Source organism: Chiloscyllium punctatum, unplaced genomic scaffold (assembly GCF_047496795.1).
Source record: "Chiloscyllium punctatum isolate Juve2018m unplaced genomic scaffold, sChiPun1.3 scaffold_54, whole genome shotgun sequence".
In the NCBI taxonomy this organism is placed as follows: Eukaryota; Metazoa; Chordata; class Chondrichthyes; order Orectolobiformes; family Hemiscylliidae; genus Chiloscyllium; species Chiloscyllium punctatum.
The window spans coordinates 10,341,660-10,360,566 of record NW_027309789.1 but is presented as its reverse complement, the minus strand read 5'-3'; the positions used below and the strand labels follow the sequence as shown (position 1 = coordinate 10,360,566).

Sequence of the window (18,907 nt, the reverse complement as noted above, 5' to 3'; positions counted from 1 at the left end):
AAGATTACAGTGCACTACAGGCCCTTCAGTCCTTGATGTGGCGCGACCACATGTGAAACCACATGTGAAACCAGTCTGAAGCTCATATAATCTACACTAGGTTATCTCTTGCGCATGCCTATCCAACAATCATTTAAGTTCCCTTAAAGTTGGCGAATCTGCTACTTTTGAAGGCAGTGCGGTCCACGCTCCAACTACTTTGTGAGTAAAGAATCACACACTGACAGTAATGTGAGTAGATCTGGGATTCATGTCTTTGTAAAGGTATACTGTCCTTGGAGGGATAATGATGTAGGTTATAGGTTATAGGAATGACACGTAGACTTCGGGAGTGAATGGACAAATTAGGCCTGTTTCTCTGATCAGAGTCTTCCAATATGAACAGAAGAAAGAAAATAAAGAAATATCATTTATTTCCACTGGAGATTCGAGAAATAGGGAGCATAGTCTCAGAATTGGGACTAAACAGTTCTGGCAAAACGTTAGGAACCACTTCCAGGCAGAAGGGCTGGTAGATGTTTTGAAACCTTTTCCATAAACAGCAGTATATGCTGGATCAATGTTTTTTTTAAAAAATCAGAGACAGCTTTTCTTCCGTGTCTGAATGATGTAAAGGATGAAGGAATTTGAGTAAATGACTGGTCGATGGATTTATTCCTCAGATCAGCCATGAGTTTATTGGGGGCAATTCACAAGAAAACATCTTGAATTCGGCGACTTATTCCGAAATCCAGCAGGGAATCAAATACTGAAACAACAGTTCAGAATTTATTCCACGTTGTACCAAATATTAGACCTTTCAAGTAAGTGAGCACAAGACTGTGACCCAACTTGGCTATTAACTGATTAATGTTAGGACAGGACCTCAACTAGCTGACATTTCCAGGAATCGCTGCTTCTTCGGAGCTGTCCTGTTGTTTGATCTTTTTCAGATTTTCATACTTTGGTCTCAGAAGTGACAAACTGCTGACTTTTTATTTTAAAGTCCTTTCGTCGAAATTACTGCAAATCTGCAAAGTGCCTTCGTATAAAAAAGTATTTTCGCTGTTTCTTGTTACATTTGGCCTTGACTACCTGTTAGCAGGCACAGTTCTCCTGTAGTTAACTCCTGAAAGTAGGATTGATGAAATGTTATACGGATTGACTGTCTGCATTGACTGCCTACTGGTCGTGTGCTTTTTGAGCAAAAAAAACACAATGTATTTGCAGACACATTGCATTTTTGCTGAAAAATCACACGGCCTGCAGGCAAGAGAAACTGGGCACTGCAGATGCTCAAGATCAGAGTCGAGAGTGTGGCGCTGGAAAAGCACAGCAGGTCAGGCAGCATCTGAGGAGCAGGTGAATCGATGTTTCGGGCATCAGGCTTCACCAGGAATGTAGTTCGGGGTGGGAGTCTGAGAGATAAACAGGGGGGAAGAGGGTCGGCCTGGGGAGAGGAAGCTGGGATTGTGACAGGTGGGTGAACGAGGGAGTGTGAGTGAGAGGTCGGGGAGGGAGCGGGGGGGCAGATAGGTAGGAAGGAAGATGGACAGATCAAGAGGGCGGTGCTGGGTTGGAGGTTTGGGACTTGATGAAGGTGAGGAGAGGGGAAATGAGGAAAATGGTGAAATCCACATTGATCCCGTGCAGCTGCAGTGTCGCAAAGTGGAAGAAGAGACGTTCTTCTTTCAGGTATCGGGAGATTGGGGTTTGGTGATGGAGAAGTCCGAGGAGCTGCAGTCCTTGGCGGAGAGGGAGGGGAAGTTAAAGTATTCGGCCACGGGGCCAGTGGGGTTGCTGAGTGTGGGTGTCACAGAGATGTTCTCTGAAACGTTCCGCAAGTGGGTGCAGGGTTTGCACTTGGCAAGGTCACCCCACCACCGCCCCCCATCCGCCCCCGGCACTTCCATCCAAAGCCTTAAGGGATCCTTACACATCTGTCAGACATTTAGGTGTACTTCCACACACGTCATCTCCTGTATCCGTTACAGACAATGTTGTTGACTTTCCACTGAGGACGCAGGAGGCTAATTTGTGGATCATTTCAGGGAACATCTCTAGGTCCCCCGCACCAACCAACCTCACCAACCCGTCGGTGAACACTTTAACTCCCCCCTCCCACTCCACCACAGACCCGTCAGTGCTGGGCCTCCTCCATCACCAAACTCTCACCACTCCAAGTCCCGTCTTCCACCTTGAGACACAGCGACCGCCCTGGATCAATGTGGATATCATCAGCTTCTTTGTTTCCCCTCCCCCACCTTATCCCAGTCCCAAGCTTCCAACACAGCACCGCCACCTTGACCTGTCCATCTTCCTTCCCACCTGTGTGCTCTACCCTCCTCTCCCACTATCACTTTCACTCACAGCTTCATCTACCTGACCCTTTCTCATCTACCTTCCACCCAGCCCCACCTCCCTGCTATTTACCTCTTAGCACTCCCAGCCCACAAGTCTCATTCATGGTGACGGACTGATGCTGGAAATGACGATTCTCCTGCTCCTTGGATGCTGCCTGACTTGCTGTACTTTTCCAGCACCACACTCCCAACTTGCAGCCAGTCAATCCATGTGACAGTTTAGAAATTCCTACTTTGAAAATAGAACGTCTGACTCAAGATGGTGACAGAGACATACTCCAACCTCAGACCTTTAATATGTTCTCTGAGCTGAGATGTCACATTTTCTTTCGATGTAACATTAGATTGTCTCGAGAACATGACTTAATAGAAGTTCTGGGTCTTACCTATTAACGAACCGAGCATATCAAAGATGAAAATATTAACAGCAATCTCGGTTGGCTCAATATATCGTTTTAGTTGCATGACACTGCGACCTTTTGCTGTAAAGTCTGTGTCTTATGATCCTGCCCCAGTAGATTCCTGACAAAGAAGCAGCGCTTTGAGAGCTGGTGCTTTGAAGTAAACCTTTTGGAACATGATTCTGGTAGTGTGTGATTTTTAACTTTGTCCACCCCTGTCCTACAGCGGGACCTTCACATCATCTGATGCAACTGTGCCCAATTATGAGGGGCAATTCCAGTGTGGGATGTCAATCAGCTGTACTCTTGGTTTGATGGCTCAAAAGCAAAGGGGCACACTTTTTAATGTTGAAGTGCAGGCAGTATTCAAGGGGACTTCACCCATCGTCTCGTGGTCGCTGGTGTCTGAAATGGACTGTCTGGGAAAGTATTGCCAAATGGGGAAACTCACGCCTTTATAAGTTCCTTCGATAAGCATTTGTGGTGTCATTAAACTCAATGCGTTGGCCGATTCATGGGAAATGGGATCAGTGTTTTTTTTCTTTGCCAATCAATTTCACAGACTGAGGGGCCTCTTTGATGCTGAACTATTTTATGATTCGGTGATTCAGAGAATAATACGTCTCTCTTGTTTTGTAACAGCGCTGGATGTCACTATTGAACATTTTTTTTGTCACCCAGTTGCAGAATCTGGAGACACTGACCCGTGTGTGTTTCACAACGTGTTAGTACAGCCCTGGAGAAGTTTGAATTGCAGTGAGACTGAATGTACTGGTAAAGCAGAATGTGATGTGCACCTTAAACACGGATGGTATCGATTCAAAAGGTAATACAGATTTCTACCTGGCAATAATCCATTAACGATGGATAATGTTTTTTTTTAGATTAGATTAGATTACTTACAGTGTGGAAACAGGCCCTTCGGCCCAACAAGTCCACACCGCCCCGCCGAAGCGTAACCCACCCATACCCCTACCCCTACATCTACATCTACCCCTTACCTAACACTACGGACAATTTAGCATGGCCAATTCACCTGACCTGCACATCTTTGGACTGTGGGAGGAAACCGGAGCACCCGGAGGAAACCCACGCAGACACGGGGAGAACGTGCAAACTCCACACAGTCAGTCGCCTGAGGCGGGAATTGAACCCGGGTCTCAGGCGCTGTGTGTTCTTTTCATCATGAGACTACCTTAATTTGACTGCATGGATGGGAACTGGGTGAAGTCGGAACCATCAGGTGGAAAAATAACTGATTAAACATTGTGACAGGATGGCCTCGAAGAAGGATTTGTTCCATCTTGTTTCTGGAGGAAACAAGTGTTGTTAATGTTACCACGATAATCTACTCCATGTAAAGATGACTCCATAGTTTTGATTCTTCCATAAAAGTGGCCAAATGAAGCATGAGCGTGGGAGTCTGGCTCACACAGTCATAGTGTTTTAGTTTTTGCTGTCAGTTGTTGGAGTTGGGCCTTTCGGAATTGGAACTGAAGACACAACCCTCTCTCTGCTGCAGAAGAAAAAAAGAATGAGGTCTCAATCTGCTGCTATATTTGTGCTTTGTCCTGCACTGGAGAAAATCACAAACATGGGAAGTCCGCTTCCTGACTTTGCTTTTTTTGTCAAGGATGTGTTTCTGAAATGGTACTACGTTGGAACAGTTGATGAGTCATCGTTAATATATAACTATTTTCTCAAGTATTTAGATAGAATTAAAGTCATGCCAATTTTCTTTTTGTATTTTAACGCTGGTGTGGGGAAACAATGTATTTTGCTCAAACCATCACAGTTTGACCAACATAATCACATCTGGAATGCCACACTTTACACTTACCATTGAATAAGATAAAGGATATGTCAAGACTATCTCATGTCAGGTCTTGATGGATTTGGTCGGATGTGTAATAATGTAAATAGGCACCGATGAAGAGGGTTCAGAGAGACACAGGAGAAACGATAGCTGTTTCTGGATGACGAACAAAATAGCGCCATAGTAAGGCCAAGGGAGACAAATCTAGCGAGACGGAGGCATTTTAAACAGGAGGGGAATAACAGATTGAGCCTCACAGGTTGTGAAGGGGATGCAACAAGTTTACAGAATAATATTGGTAGGTTAATGGGTGGCACAGTGGTTAGCACTGCTGCCTCACAGCGCCAGAGACCCGGGTTCAATTCCCGCCTTCCGGCGACTGACTGTGTGGAGTTTGCACATTCTCCCCGTGTCTGCGTGGGTTTCCTCCGGGTGCTCCGGTTTCCTCCCACAGTCCAAAATATGTGCAGGTCAGGTGGATTGGCCATGTTAAATTGCCCATAGTGTTAGGTACAAGGGTAAATGGGTATGGGTGGGTTGCTCTTCGGAGGGTTGTGTGGACTTGTTGGGCCGAAGGGCCTGTTTCCACACTGCAAGTAATCTATCTCATAGAACATAGAACAATACAGCACAGAACAGGCCCTTCGGCCCACGATGTTGTGCCGAACTTCTATCCTAGATTAAGCACCCATCCATGTACCTATCCAAATGCCGCTTAAAGGTCGCCAATGAATCTGACTCTACCACTCCCTCGGGCAGCGCATTCCATGCCCCCACCACTCTCTGGGTAAAGAACCCACCCCTGACATCTCCCCTATACCTTCCACCCTTCACCTTAAATTTATGTCCCCTTGTAACACTCTGTTGTACCCGGGGAAAAAGTTTCTGACTGTCTACTCTATCTATTCCTCTGATCATCTTATAAACCTCGATCAAGTCACCCCTCATCCTTCGCCGTTCCAACGAGAAAAGGCCGAGAACTCTCAACCTATCCTCGTACGACCTACTCTCCATTCCAGGCAACATCCTGGTAAATCTTCTCTGCACCCTCTCCAAAGCTTCCACATCTTTCCTAAAGTGAGGCGACCAGAACTGCACACAGTACTCCAAATGTGGCCTAACCAAAGTCCTGTACAGCTGCAACATCACCTCACGACTCTTGAATTCAATCCCTCTGCTAATGAACAATAATACTCCATAGGCCTTCTTACAAACTCTATCCACCTGAGTGGCAACCTTCAAAGATCTATGTACATAGACCCCAAGATCCCTCTGTTCCTCCACCTGACCAAGAACCCTACCATTAACCCTGTATTCCGCATTCTTATTTGTTCTTCCAAAATGGACAACCTCACACTTGGCAGGGTTGAACTCTATCTGCCACTCCTCAGCCCAGCTCTGCATCCTATCTAAGTCCCTCTGCAGCCGACAACAGCCCTCCTCACTGTCCACAACTCCACCTATCTTTGTATCATCTGCAAATTTACTGACCCACCCTTCGACTCCCTCCTCTAAGTCATTAATAAAAATTACAAACAGCAGAGGACCCAGAACTGATCCCTGCGGAACTCCACTTGTAACTAGACTCCATGCTGAATATTTACCATCTACCACCACTCTCTGACTTCTACCGGTTAGCCAGTTTTCTATCCAATTGGCCAAATTTCCCTCTATCCCATGCCTCCTGACTTTCCGCATAACCCTACCATGGGGAACCTTATCAAATGCCTTACTAAAATCCATGTACACTACATCCACTGCTCTACCCTCATCCACATGCTTGGTCACCTCCTCGAAGAATTCAATAAGACTTGTAAGGCAAGACCTACCCTTCACAAATCCGTGCTGGCTGTCCCTAATCAAGCAGTGTCTTTCCAGATACTCGTAAATCCTATCCCTCAGTACCCTTTCCATTACTTTGCCTGCCACAGAAGTAAGACTAACTGGCCTGTAATTCCCGGGGTTATCCCTATTCCCTTTTTTGAACAGGGGCACAACATTCGCTACTCTCCAGTCCCCTGGTACCACCCCAGTTGCCAGTGAAGACGAGAAGATCATTGCCAACGGTACTGCAATTTCCTCTCTTGCTTCCCACATAATCCTAGGATATATCCCGTCAGGCCCGGGGGACTTGTCTATCCTCAAGTTGTTCAAAATGTCCAACACATCTTCCTTCCTAACAGGTATCTCTTCTAGCTTATCAGTCCGTTTCACACTCTCCTCTTCAACAATACGGTCCCTCTCGTTCGTAAATACTGAAGAGAAGTACTTGTTCAAGACCTCTCCTATCTCTTCCGACTCAATACACAGTCTCCCACCACTGTCCTTGATCGGACCTACCCTCGTTCTCGTCATTCTCAGGTTTCTCACATATGCATAGAATGCCTTGGGGTTATCCTTGATCCTATCCGCCAGGGATTTTTCATGCCCTCTCTTAGCTCTCCTAATCCCTTTCTTCAGGTTAAAGAAGTGAGCAATAATGCATAAATTGGGTGTAATGTGAAGTTGAGCACTTTGGACGTTAGACCATCTAAATGGGGGAGGGATAGATGCAGTAAGCCACAACACAAACGGCCTTGTGTTTTCTTATGAACGAGACAAAGAAAGCAAACAAACAGAGACAGCAGGTCATCAGAAAGTCTGTCATTATCTCAAGGGTTTACAGTATAAATGAAGGAAAGACTTACTGCAATTGTCCAAGCTGCTGGTCAGAGAACATTAGTAGCACTGTGATCAGTTTTGATTTCATTTTTTCTGGAGCTGTAGCCTTTCATTCGAGGCAGTGTAGAGTCGTTTAACAAGATTATCCAAGATGAGGAGGGATTTTCTAAAGAGCAAATGTTCAACGAATTGAGACAGGACTCGCCATAGTTTCGAAGATTGAGAGGTAATCTCATTGAAATCCATGTAGTTCTGATTCAGCTTGACAGGGTAAATACTTTGAGGATATTACCCATCGTGGGCGAATCTAATATCACAACAAATACAAAAAGATTAAAGGGGCATCCATTTGAGACTTAAAACAGGACAGAATTATTTCTCAGATGTGTTGAATAGATTGTTAAAGGGATCTTTGGGGGAAGAGTCCTGGATCTTTTTAACGTTGAGATGGATAGATTTTTAATGAGTATGAGAATCTTGCGTTTCAAGCAAAGGCAGGAAAAGTGGACACAATGAATGTCAAACAAATCATGATCATATTGAATGACGAGGAGCAGTCCTTGGGAATGATTACACCTTATCATCCCGTATGGTCACATGCCTTAGTTCCGGCATGACGTTTTTTTTCCCAGACTTTCCATTGATCAGCGAGAAACTGCAGTTCAGAAATTGTTTACAGGAATGTTAGAGGAACGAGGACATCTAATCGCATCCGTGTCAAAAGACATGCAGCGTACAAAAATTCAGACTTACACTCGAATTTGGAAACATGGCAGATTAGCAGACAGATGAAATTTGAAGGAGAGATTGATCGACTGAGGTCTCGATGCTCCTCCCGATGTTGGTTGCCATAAGCATCAGTGGCTGAGGGGTAAACTGATAGAATTTATAACGTCACGAGGGGCATGCAGAGCTTCAATTGTCAAGGTCTTGTTTTTTTATTTCTGGGGCGATGAGACCAAACCTAGACGGCATAGCTTCAAGGTGAAGAGTGAAGAGATTTAAAACTGACCCAATGGACAACTTCTTCACACAGAGGGCGGTATGTGTTTGGAATGAACTGCCAGAGGAAGTAATCGATTCTGGTACAATTACAACATTTCAAAACTATCAGGACGGTTATACAAATGGAAAGGGTTTGTTGGAATATGGGCCAAATGTTGGCAAATGGGATTAGATTAGTTTAGTATATGTGGTCAGCATGGGTGAGTTGTAGCAAAGTATCTGTTTCTGTCTTGTCCATCTCTATGTCACTCCAACTCTCTGTCTGATTGTCGTCTTTCCCATCCAGGCTCTGCATCTTTTGAACCTGTTGTCAGTCACGAGTATATTAAGTGCAAACTTAAATAAATCCAAAATGTTTTTCACCACTCCATCCTGGAATGGACATTTCAAAGGCTAATACAGGCGGGGCAATAGTCGGGCGACACTTTTTACACCCCTCACCCCGAGTATTGTGCGGAATTCTGGAATATGCAGAATCGAAAGATTGTGATAGTACGGGAGGTGGTTTGGAAGAAATGTCCAAGAAATGCAGCTTGAGTAGGAACGATCTAAAGTGCCGTTGACAGGGCTATAGATTTTAATTTCGGAAAACTGAAGTTAACAACTGTTTCTGTTTTCCTTGTAGCAGAGGTGATTGGAAGGCAACATGATTAAAATGCATAAAGAAGTTATGATTTTCAGAGATAGGTTCAAAAAGAATATCCTTTCTTCTTCCCCCTTGATGGAGACATGAATGGCCAGGAGGCATAAAATTAGGGTAATGGGTTTAGACAGCATATGAGGATAAATGATTTTGCCCAGAGGTAATGGTAATCTGAGGCTTACTGTTCATGAGGAAGACTAATTGAAAACCTCTCACATTATAAAAAAAGATATTTAGATGGGTACTTACAATGCTAAAGCAAAGAAGGTTGGTGGACAAGCCGTTGAAAATTTGGTTTCCAATCTGCTTTCGACTGTTGCAACACAATGTGATAAAGGACCTTTTTTTTTCACATATGCTCTCAACCTCTATGGGTCCATGACTATGATGAACCTCTTTGGGTTGGGAAGTATGGTGACATCGAGGAACTTTAATTGGGTATGCTGTGATGGAAGATCGCCATTCATTAGCTTTCTCTGTGATTGCTGTTTCAGCTCCGGTGGATGGAAGATGGCAGAGGTGGTTGTCCCACCAAATCGCTGCTCGACACGTGGGACAGCGTGGTTACAGGGTAATTCCATAATTTATTAGACAGATGTTCACTGTCCAGCACTGTTCACATTGATTACATTCTTCAATCCTGATAAACCTTATTGCAGGTTCTCATCCCACCATGGCCGATGGGGAAGTGACCAGGAGAGTTTGTATAAACTGGGAAAGAAATCAATGTTACTGGATCCATGAGATAAAGATCAAAAACTGCAGCAGTTTCTTTGTTTATGAACTGAAGGCGTTGCATCAGTGCGCTGCCTACTGCACAGGTATTGTTCTCTTTTTACATTATCCACAAGGGCAACTTTGGGCTTGTCTCACTCCACCAAGAAAATATCATTCCAATGACTTTGGAAAATAATTTGAACTTTCAATCACTGAGTGGTTGAAAACTTTCGAAACACAATATACGAAAGCGATCCGAGTTAACTGAAAAGAGGACGAGAACATAATGTAGTTGGGAAGTCACTGCTCTCAGACAGGACGTAAATAAAATGTAACAATCAGTCACTGCAGCACAGAATGATTGGCAACGTGAAAGTTCCTCCCTGTCTTAATTATGCAAGGAAACAATCCAAAGAAACAGGATGTTGATTTCCAAGGCAGAACATCCAACTTCTTTCAGTCGAAGCACTCTTCTCCCTTAAGCCATGAAATTCAATTTGCTTTAGTTCCTACATTCTACCACATCTTAATCACTCCCCCCCCCCGGTGAACATTTCTAACTTCCCTCAACAACAGCATCACGCTCACTACACTAACTACATCACTCTGCAATCTGTTCTGATGTCCCTCTCATGTCAGAAAACACATCCCAGTCCCTCAATCACTGCGTCCCACTGTCCCAAGATATTGTGTGACATTTTTCACTGTCACGGCATTGAACTCACTTGAGTCACCATGTTCTACTCCCATCCTCACTGCATCCACTTCAGAAATGCAAGTTGGACCTGTTGGGCTGAGCTGTTTGCTTACGCGTTGTAAAATTCACTTTCCCAGTGACCGTCCACTGTCAAAGTTTCAGTCTCTCATTTCTTGGTCTTAACACAGTACTGCCATCTAGTAAAAGGACACATCGAAACCTAGTCTCATTCCCACATTCATTTGAGAACATTTCACAAATGCGACAGAGAATGTAGGATCTGAAAATAAAATGAACCCTTCGCCAGCAGGGATTTAAATGAAGTTGTCCCCACTCGTTCAGTACAATTAATGCAGAGGCAAAAAATCTTTCAGTTATCGGGAGCAGCAGCAATCACTGCTGTAAATGTTTCTTCAGGAAAACCACAAAGGGCATAGATTCGTATCTGGTATTAATTCTGGGGAAGGCACTGTGCCTCGGCATTATATTTGTATCAGACATTCGTGGGAAACTGGGTGGCTGACTGAGCCAGCATTTACTGGCCGTGCTTAATTGCCCTTGAGAAAGTGGGGATGCAATAGCTTCTTGATTAGTTCCAGTGTGTGTGTTGGTGGATGACCCACCGTGTCCATAGCGATGGGGGGCACCAGCATTTTGACAGGAAAGGCACAGCGATGCATTTCCAAGTGACGATGGCGATTGCCTGGGGCATGTTCTTGCAAGTTGTCTTGTCCCCCCATGTGTTTGCTTCCCACGGTCGTGTAGAATGGAAGCAGCCGTGGGTTTGAACGGTGCTGTCTGAAGATCTTTCGTGAATTCTGCAGTGCATTTTGTAAGTAGTACAAACCGTGCTCCTGAATGTTGGTGGTGGAGAGACAGATGTTTGTGGATGTAATGCAAATCAAGAGGAATACTTGAGTGTTGTTGGTGCTGCTTGCATCCTGACTCCTGCCTTGGAGGTGTTAAGCAGTCTTCTGGGAGTCAGAACGTGAGCTCCTGCCGCAGAATTCCTAGGCTGGATTTATTGTTGCCATCTTTTAGTGACAAATCTATTTGAGTCACCCCAAGGATGCTAGTAATGGTATATTCAGCCATGGTAATGGAATTGAATCACAAGGAAAATGATTACGGTGTTACTTTTTGAAGATTGAATCCACACCGCCTCTCGGAAGGTATCCCACACAACCCACAACCCAACGCCTCTAATCCTAAATTTCTCATGGCTACTCTATCCAACCTTCACATGTTTGGACTGTGGAAGGAAACCACGTGGGCACGGGACGATGCACAATCACCACGTGAACAATTTCATGAGGCTGGAATTGAATCCAAGTCCCAGGCACTTTGAGGCAGTAGTGTGAAACACTGAACCACCATTTCATCCTGATTCCTTGGTCATCTCTTGTCATTTGTGTGGGTGTTACTTCCCACATGTCAGTCAAAACAGGGATATTACTTAGATCTTCTTGCATTTGAACATGGACTGTTTCAATGTCTGAGGGGGTCGCAAACACAGCTAGCCATTCTGCAACCATCTGTGAACATCCCAGTTTCTGACCTTAAAACGGTGGGAACGTAATTTATGAACACGTTGAGGATGGTTTGACCGAAGATTCCAACGCCAGGAAGACCTGAAGTGACGCCAAGAAGCTAAGGTGTTTGACCCCAAACCACAGAATCAAATTCGACATGACAGGTTTGATTGGAAGCAGTAGAATATTTGACCTTGATACCCATTAATCCCATTTTTGCTCATGCTTTTGATGCCTCACTCATTCGAATGCAGCTTCAGTGTCAGGGTTTGACACTGGCGCCTCATCCCTGGAATTTTCCTCTTGTCCGTTCTTGAACCGAGGCTGTAATGAGTCCAGGAGCTGAGTCTTTGTGGTGGAACTTAACTGGGCATCTCTGAGTGGGTTATTGCTGAGCAGATGCTGCTTTATCTCACTTGTTGATGACACCTTCTATCACTTCCCTGATGATCAGGTGTTGACTGGTGCAATAGAAAATAAATATTTTGGATTTGTCCTGCATATAGTGGATGAGACATAACTAGGAAATTTTGTACACTGCAGTGTTCATGCCAGGTTTGGAATTGTTTTGGAAGAGCATGGCTAGAGCACTGCGAGTTTTGCAGTATACTTCTTCTGTACTATTGCCGGAATAGTCTCAGAGCTCTGTAGCTTTGCAATATCCAATGTCTTCAACAGTATCTTTTCACTGCGCTGAGTAAATGCGAAGGCTGAAAACTTCTGCCTGTGATGCTGGGAATAATTGGAGGAGGCTAAAATGGCTGATTCACTTGGGAATGCTGATATGAGATTCACTACAGTATGGAAACAGGCCCTTCTGCCCAACAAATCCACACCAACTCTCCGAAGAGTAAATCCCACCACAACCCTACATTTACCCCTGATTAATACACCTTACACTACGGACAGTCCAACATGGCCAACTCACCTGACCTGTTCATGTTTGGATTGTGGGAGGCAACTCACACAGTTTCCTGAGAGAATGTGCAAACTCAACACAGACAGTTGCCTGAGGCAGGGATTGAACCCAGGTTCGCTGACGCTGTAGAAGCAGCAGTGCTAACGACAGAGCCACCGCGCCTCAAACGTTTCAGACTAGCGTTTTCAACTGTGTTGTGCTTTGCCATCATTGAGGATGGGGGTATTTGTGGCTCCTCCTGCAATGAGTTGTTATGTAAAAACACCATTAACTGCTTGTGGCACTTCTGACCCATTGTTTATGGGATCGATTATATCGGTCTATCATTTGCAGATTATGTTGTTTGCCATAAGACCATAAAACCAAATGACATACGAGCAGAAATTAGGCCATTCAGCCCATCGAGTCTGCTCTACCATTCAATCATGCCTGATAATTTTCTCAAGCTGTAAACCTTGACCCAACTGAAGAACCCACCTATCTCAGTCCGAAATACGCTCAATGTTCTCGCCTCCACAACTTTCTGTGTCAGTCAATTCCAAAGACTCAGCACATTCTCGTTCATCTCTGTTCTAAAAGGTGTCCCTTTACTATAAGGCTGTGGTGTCGTGTCCTAGTCTCTCCTGCCCATGGAAACATCTTTCCAATATCTACGCTGGCTAATCTCTGTATGTTTCAAATATGTCCCTCCTCCTTCTAAACTCCATCGAGTATGAACCCAGAGTCCGCAAAAGTTTTTCATTTCTGGGATCATTCCCATGAGTTTTTTCTGTGCATTATCCAGGGCCAATATATCCTTTCTGAGATACGGGGGCTCAAAACTGTGCACAATACAAATGTGGCCTGACTAGAGTTTTATAGAGCCTCAGAAGTAAATCCCTGCTTTAATATTCCGGTCCATTCAAAACAATTGTCTTCGTTATGTTTGCCTGCCTAACTAATGACTCAACCTGCAAGTTTACCTTGATGGACTCATGAGCTAGAAGTCCCTTTGCACTTCAGAATTCTACTTTTCTTTCCCCATTTAGGAAGTACTCCATGCCTCTACTCTTCCGACCAAAGTGCATGATCTCACAGTTTTCCACGTTTTACTCTATATGTTACTTCTTTGCCCACTCTCCTAAGCTGTCCAAATCCTTCTGCAGCCTCCCCTACAATGCGAGCTGTGCATCTACCTATCTTTGTTTCCACTGTAACCTTAGCCAGAATCCCCTCAGTTCCTTCATCTAGATCATTAATGTATGAAATGAAAAGTTGTAGCACCAAAACTGAGCTTTGCAGAACACCACTTGTCACCTGCTGCCATCCTGAGAAGTATCTGTTAATCTCCACTCTCAGATTTCTGCCGGATAGCTGTAACGACATTGTGGTGAACCCCTCAGTTAATTAAACCAAACACCCAAAAATAAAACTCACCATCACCCATAATCTATTAATATATAAGTAAAACAGACCTCCTAAATCCAATCTTTTAAAAATGGCATCTAGTTATCTTTTAACTCTATGAGTGCACATTGAAGAACAGCTAACCACGCCTCTAATACCCCCGCATCTCTTAACTGCTTATTATCAGCGTACAACTCTGCAACAATATACTGTTCCAATAAAACACTAATTAAAATTACATTAACGTTCTCCCTGAGTCGTCTTCCTTCTTTTATTGCGAATATGTTTCAGGCGAGGAGGTACCTTTCACAGAGACTTGTTTAAATGGCAGTTGCCATGTCAATACTCTGCCTAATGTTTGTACTGCCTTCTTTTTAATATCCAAACATCAGATAGTCTCATTGGTTCGAGGTTAACAAAGCAATAAATTCAAACACGATTGTTTTTAGCATCCTGGTGCATAATTTAAGCTGATTGGTTACATTCAGATTGTTGTCAAAACAGCAATGAACTCAGGTATCTATTTCACAGCCAAATGTAACATATTTTCAGTGTTCCACTCCACTCAGCTAGTTCGTTATACGACAGATGCTTGTCAGCTCTCAGTGCAAGACAGCATTTACTCTCTCTGAGAGGTAACGTACACACCTTCAACTTCATAACACATCTAAGCTGCTATCTATACTGGCACCTTACCTCTGATACCATGGGCCCTTATCTTAGTTAGTAATCTCCTGTGAGGCATTTTGTCAAACACTTTCTTGAACTCCAGTTAGATAACAGACTCTCCTCGGTCTAACCTGATCATGACTTCCCCTCGATGAAACCATGTTGTCTTTCTGTTATTTACCCATGTGCTTCCAAATACTCAGAAATCTCATCCTTCACAATGGATTCCAGTAGCTTATTCAGGCCCAACGATGGGCTAATTGATCAGCAAGTGTTCCTCCTTTGAGTTACTCCCTTTTTAAACAGGGATGTCACGTTAGTGATTTTCCAGTCTTCTAGGAACATTCCTGTTTATCGCGATTCCTGAATTGTCACGACTGACACCCCCACCATCTCTACAGATATCTCCCTTCGAACTATTGGGTGTAATACATCTGGTTCAGGTGTTTTTTTTTCACCTTCAGGACACTCTGTTTTTCTCTCACCTTCTTGTTGGTGGTGGTCACCACACGAAGCTCTGCTCCCTCACTCTCTTGAAATTTTGGGATATTTGCCTGTCTTCCACTGTGAAGCATGACGTGAAATAAGTATTTCCATTCTCATCCGTTTCCTCGTTCTCCAATGCTATCTCTCCAGCGCCAGTCCCCCAGCCGCCCAGCGTCCACGTTGCCCTCTCTTTTGCCCCTTGATTTATCTAAAGAAACTCTTGCAGTCTCCCTTTATATTACCGGATAGCTGAACTTCATATTTAAGCTTTGCATTCCTTCTTTCTTTTCTGTTGCCCTCAGTTCATCTTTGTGAGCTTCCCAGTCTTTCGGTATCCCACGGCCATGTGCCACATATTATACGTTCTCTGTTTTGCTCTGACGCTATCCCTGACTTATCTGTGGTTGCCTGAACCTACCTATAACATTGTTTGTTTTCCTCAGTTTGAATCACTGGTGTGTCTCCTGAATTACTCCCAGAAGCTCCCGCCATTGCTGTTTCACTACCTTTCTTGCGAGGCTTATCTCCCAGACAATTCTACCTCACTCATCCCTCCCTCGAAGTAGCCGTGTTTTGTAGCTTCATTTTGTTGATGTGGCATTTTTGTGCATGCTCGGTGCTCCTCCTGCTGTACCCTCCTGCACATTCCACTGAGCAAGTTCGATTCCATCATTTTATTTTAAGGTTTGAGTGGGGAGTACGCTCAACAACATGTTGCCGATTTGGATGGAAGACTGTTTTGTCGCTGTTGATGCCCAGCTGGGCTTTACCGAACCTGAAATTGCTAGATCTGCTTGAAGTCTGTCCCATTTCGCTTGGTGAGAGTGCCACAGAACAATTTGGATGGTTTTCAAGTTCGTCTCGACAAGACCTATGCTGTAGTCACTTTTGACAGTATTTTCTTGTGCAGATGCATCGGCAAGGAGAAAGTGAGGGCTGCAGATGCTGGAGATCTGAGCTGAAAGATGTGTTGCTGGAAAAGGGCAGCAGATCAGGCAGCATCCAAGGAGCAGGAGAATCAACATTTCGGGCATCAGCCCTTCTTCAGGAATCTCTTCCCGATTCCTGAAGAAGGGCGGATGCCCGAAACGTCGATTCTCCTACTCCTTGGATGCTGCCTGACCTGCTGCGTTTTTCCAGCAACACCTTTTCAGCTCAGATGCATCTGCAGTCGGCAGAGTGATAAGGATGAAAGCAAGTGCATTTTACCCCCTGACCACCTGTCATGGCCCCATTGTAGCAGCTTTATCTTTAGGACCCGAACAGGTCGATCAACACTGTTATGCTAATACACTATCGGTGTTGAATATTGCAATTCCCCACGCATTCATTGTACATCTTATGTACTTGCCAGACTCTATGCTTATCTCGTACATTGTGCAGTATGTAGCAGTACTGATTCCTCAGATGTGGTAATCAGCATAATCTTTCTTAACCATGTTTAATCTGACGCCACAAGAAGGTTAAGGTCTAGCTTCCATGCGGAAGACTTTGGGATGAACTTCATTCTGATTGTAGGTCACTGTGCCCCCACCTCTGCCAGGACTGTCCTGTAAGTGGGACAGGACCTATCTATAATGGCCATGGTAACATCTGGTGAACTGTCTCCACGGTTTACGATGGAAGCAAAATTAGGCTAATGACGGACTAATCTGTGAAATAACTTTGGCGAAGTTATCACTATTGTCAGATGTTAGTAAGGAGGACTTTGGAGGGTGACAGGGCTTATTGGACCATCATCTTTCCCAGTGCTTCGTGCGATGCCAGGTGATTCATCTGGATTTGTTTCTTCGTTGAAATGTCGAAGCGATTGGTGGTTGATTGGTGGTCGAAGGGTAGTTTGCTCGGCCCTTTCAGAGGGTATGCAAGTAAAGTTGCTGTAGATCTGTACTCACTTGCAGTTCAGAGGAGATGAGGATTCCTCCCCTGAAAGAAATTAATTAGCCAGCAAAAGCACGTGGATTCATTGCCATCAGTAGATTTTTCAGGTCAGATATGTTACTTGGCATCGACTTAAAATTGCATCATCTGCAGTTTGAAGATTTGAAACCAGGTATCCCGAGTATCTGCATTAATAATAGTGAAAGTACGACTGGGCTCTTGCCTCCATGAAATACATGGCACGCTGGGAATTGTTGAGAAATATCTGAATTAAAGAGTTCCATCTTTGATTCATTCTTACACTGTATCTCCATTGATTCAGATCCCAACACCACTGAACACGAGAACAACGTGATATATTCAACTCAGAAGCCGACGGGAAGTTCATCATCAAACAAAGCAGTGACGGCAGAAACAGGTACCAGCCAGAGCTGAATCGCTGAAAAGTATTCTTTACACAATCGGAATGAATAAAAGCAGCGTAATGTACCAGAGAGCAGGTGTTTGAGCCGGGACAGAAGCGGTGGATAAAATGGAGTGGGATTTGTATTTTTGTACAAGGCGAGTAACATAGCAGTAATCTGAGATGTAATAACTGAGGGATCACACAGTGAGGCTTTGGGGGTGGAGCAGAGAAATAAGAAGGGGATAGTGACATTACTGGGTTGTATTTTAGTCCCCCAAATAGTCAATGGGAATTAGAGGAACAAATATGCCGGGATATTGGAGAGACTTGCAGGAGCATTTGGATTGTTGGAGAAGGAGATTTAGATTTTTCTGACACAGACTGGGACTCCCATAGTGTTTAGTGTTAGATGGGGTGGAATTTCTTCAGTGCGTTCAGAAAAACTATTTCAAAATCTGGATATAGAGTTCCGAGTCGGGAAGGGACAAATCTTGACCGACTCTTGGGAAATAAGGCAGGACGGCGTAACTAAAGTGATAGAGGTGGAACCCTTTGGGATCAGTGACCATCGTTCTATTGACCTTAAACATGTTGATTAAGAAGGACGAAACTGTTCCCCTGAAACAAGTTCTAAATTGGGGCAAGGCGAATTTTGATGGAATTACACAGGATTTTCAGGAGTTTATTCGAGTAGTTTGTTTGTAGGGAAAGGCAAGCGGAAGGCCTTTAAAGTGAGATAGTTAGAGTGCAAGATCTATATGTTTCTTTGCAGGTGAAGGGCAAATTTGCAGGAATAAGGAACCTGGAATCCGAGAGATATTGGGGCTTTGACCAGATAAAAAGGAGACATGGCTCAGTTGCAGGCAGCTGGAATCAAGGGAATTCCTAGAAGGATATGGGAGAAACAGGAGTTTACTGAGGGAGGCAATCATGAGGGCGAAAGTGGGCACGAAATAGCCGTGGGTGAGTCGGTTGTGGAGAATCGAAAGAGGTTCCTTAAGTATATTAAAGGAACAAGAATAACTAGATAGATAATAGGACTCCTCGAGGAGCATAGTGGACATGAATATTTGGGAGTGTCGGAGATGGACAACGTCCTCAATGAATACATCTTCTTTATGTTTATGGTGGAGAAAGAGTTTGGAACTGAGCGAATTAGCGGTCATATCTTGGGGACATTCTTTCTCAGCACTGAGGTGATATTGTACGCACGATAATGTGTGAATTCGGATCAAACTACTGGTCCCAACAAAATATATGCAAGAAGAATTCAAGAGACCAGAGAAGAAATTTCGGGGGACCCAGCTGGCAGTCCCAGTCTATGTCAGTCATGGGTGAGGTCAGGG

At 44.3% G+C, this 18,907-nt stretch overlaps 1 protein-coding gene across 1 annotated transcript in view; it reads left to right on the top strand.

The window, feature by feature from the left end:
- The window catches only part of LOC140471388 (pancreatic secretory granule membrane major glycoprotein GP2-like), a 64,664-nt gene that overhangs the window by 20,781 nt on the left and 24,976 nt on the right, over positions 1-18,907 (top strand). The window contains exons 6-9 of the mRNA XM_072567409.1: positions 3,425-3,569; positions 9,363-9,439; positions 9,528-9,689; positions 17,478-17,573. Of these exons, the coding sequence (XP_072423510.1) occupies positions 3,425-3,569; positions 9,363-9,439; positions 9,528-9,689; positions 17,478-17,573 (480 nt within the window). The remainder of the gene's footprint in view (positions 1-3,424; positions 3,570-9,362; positions 9,440-9,527; positions 9,690-17,477; positions 17,574-18,907) is intronic.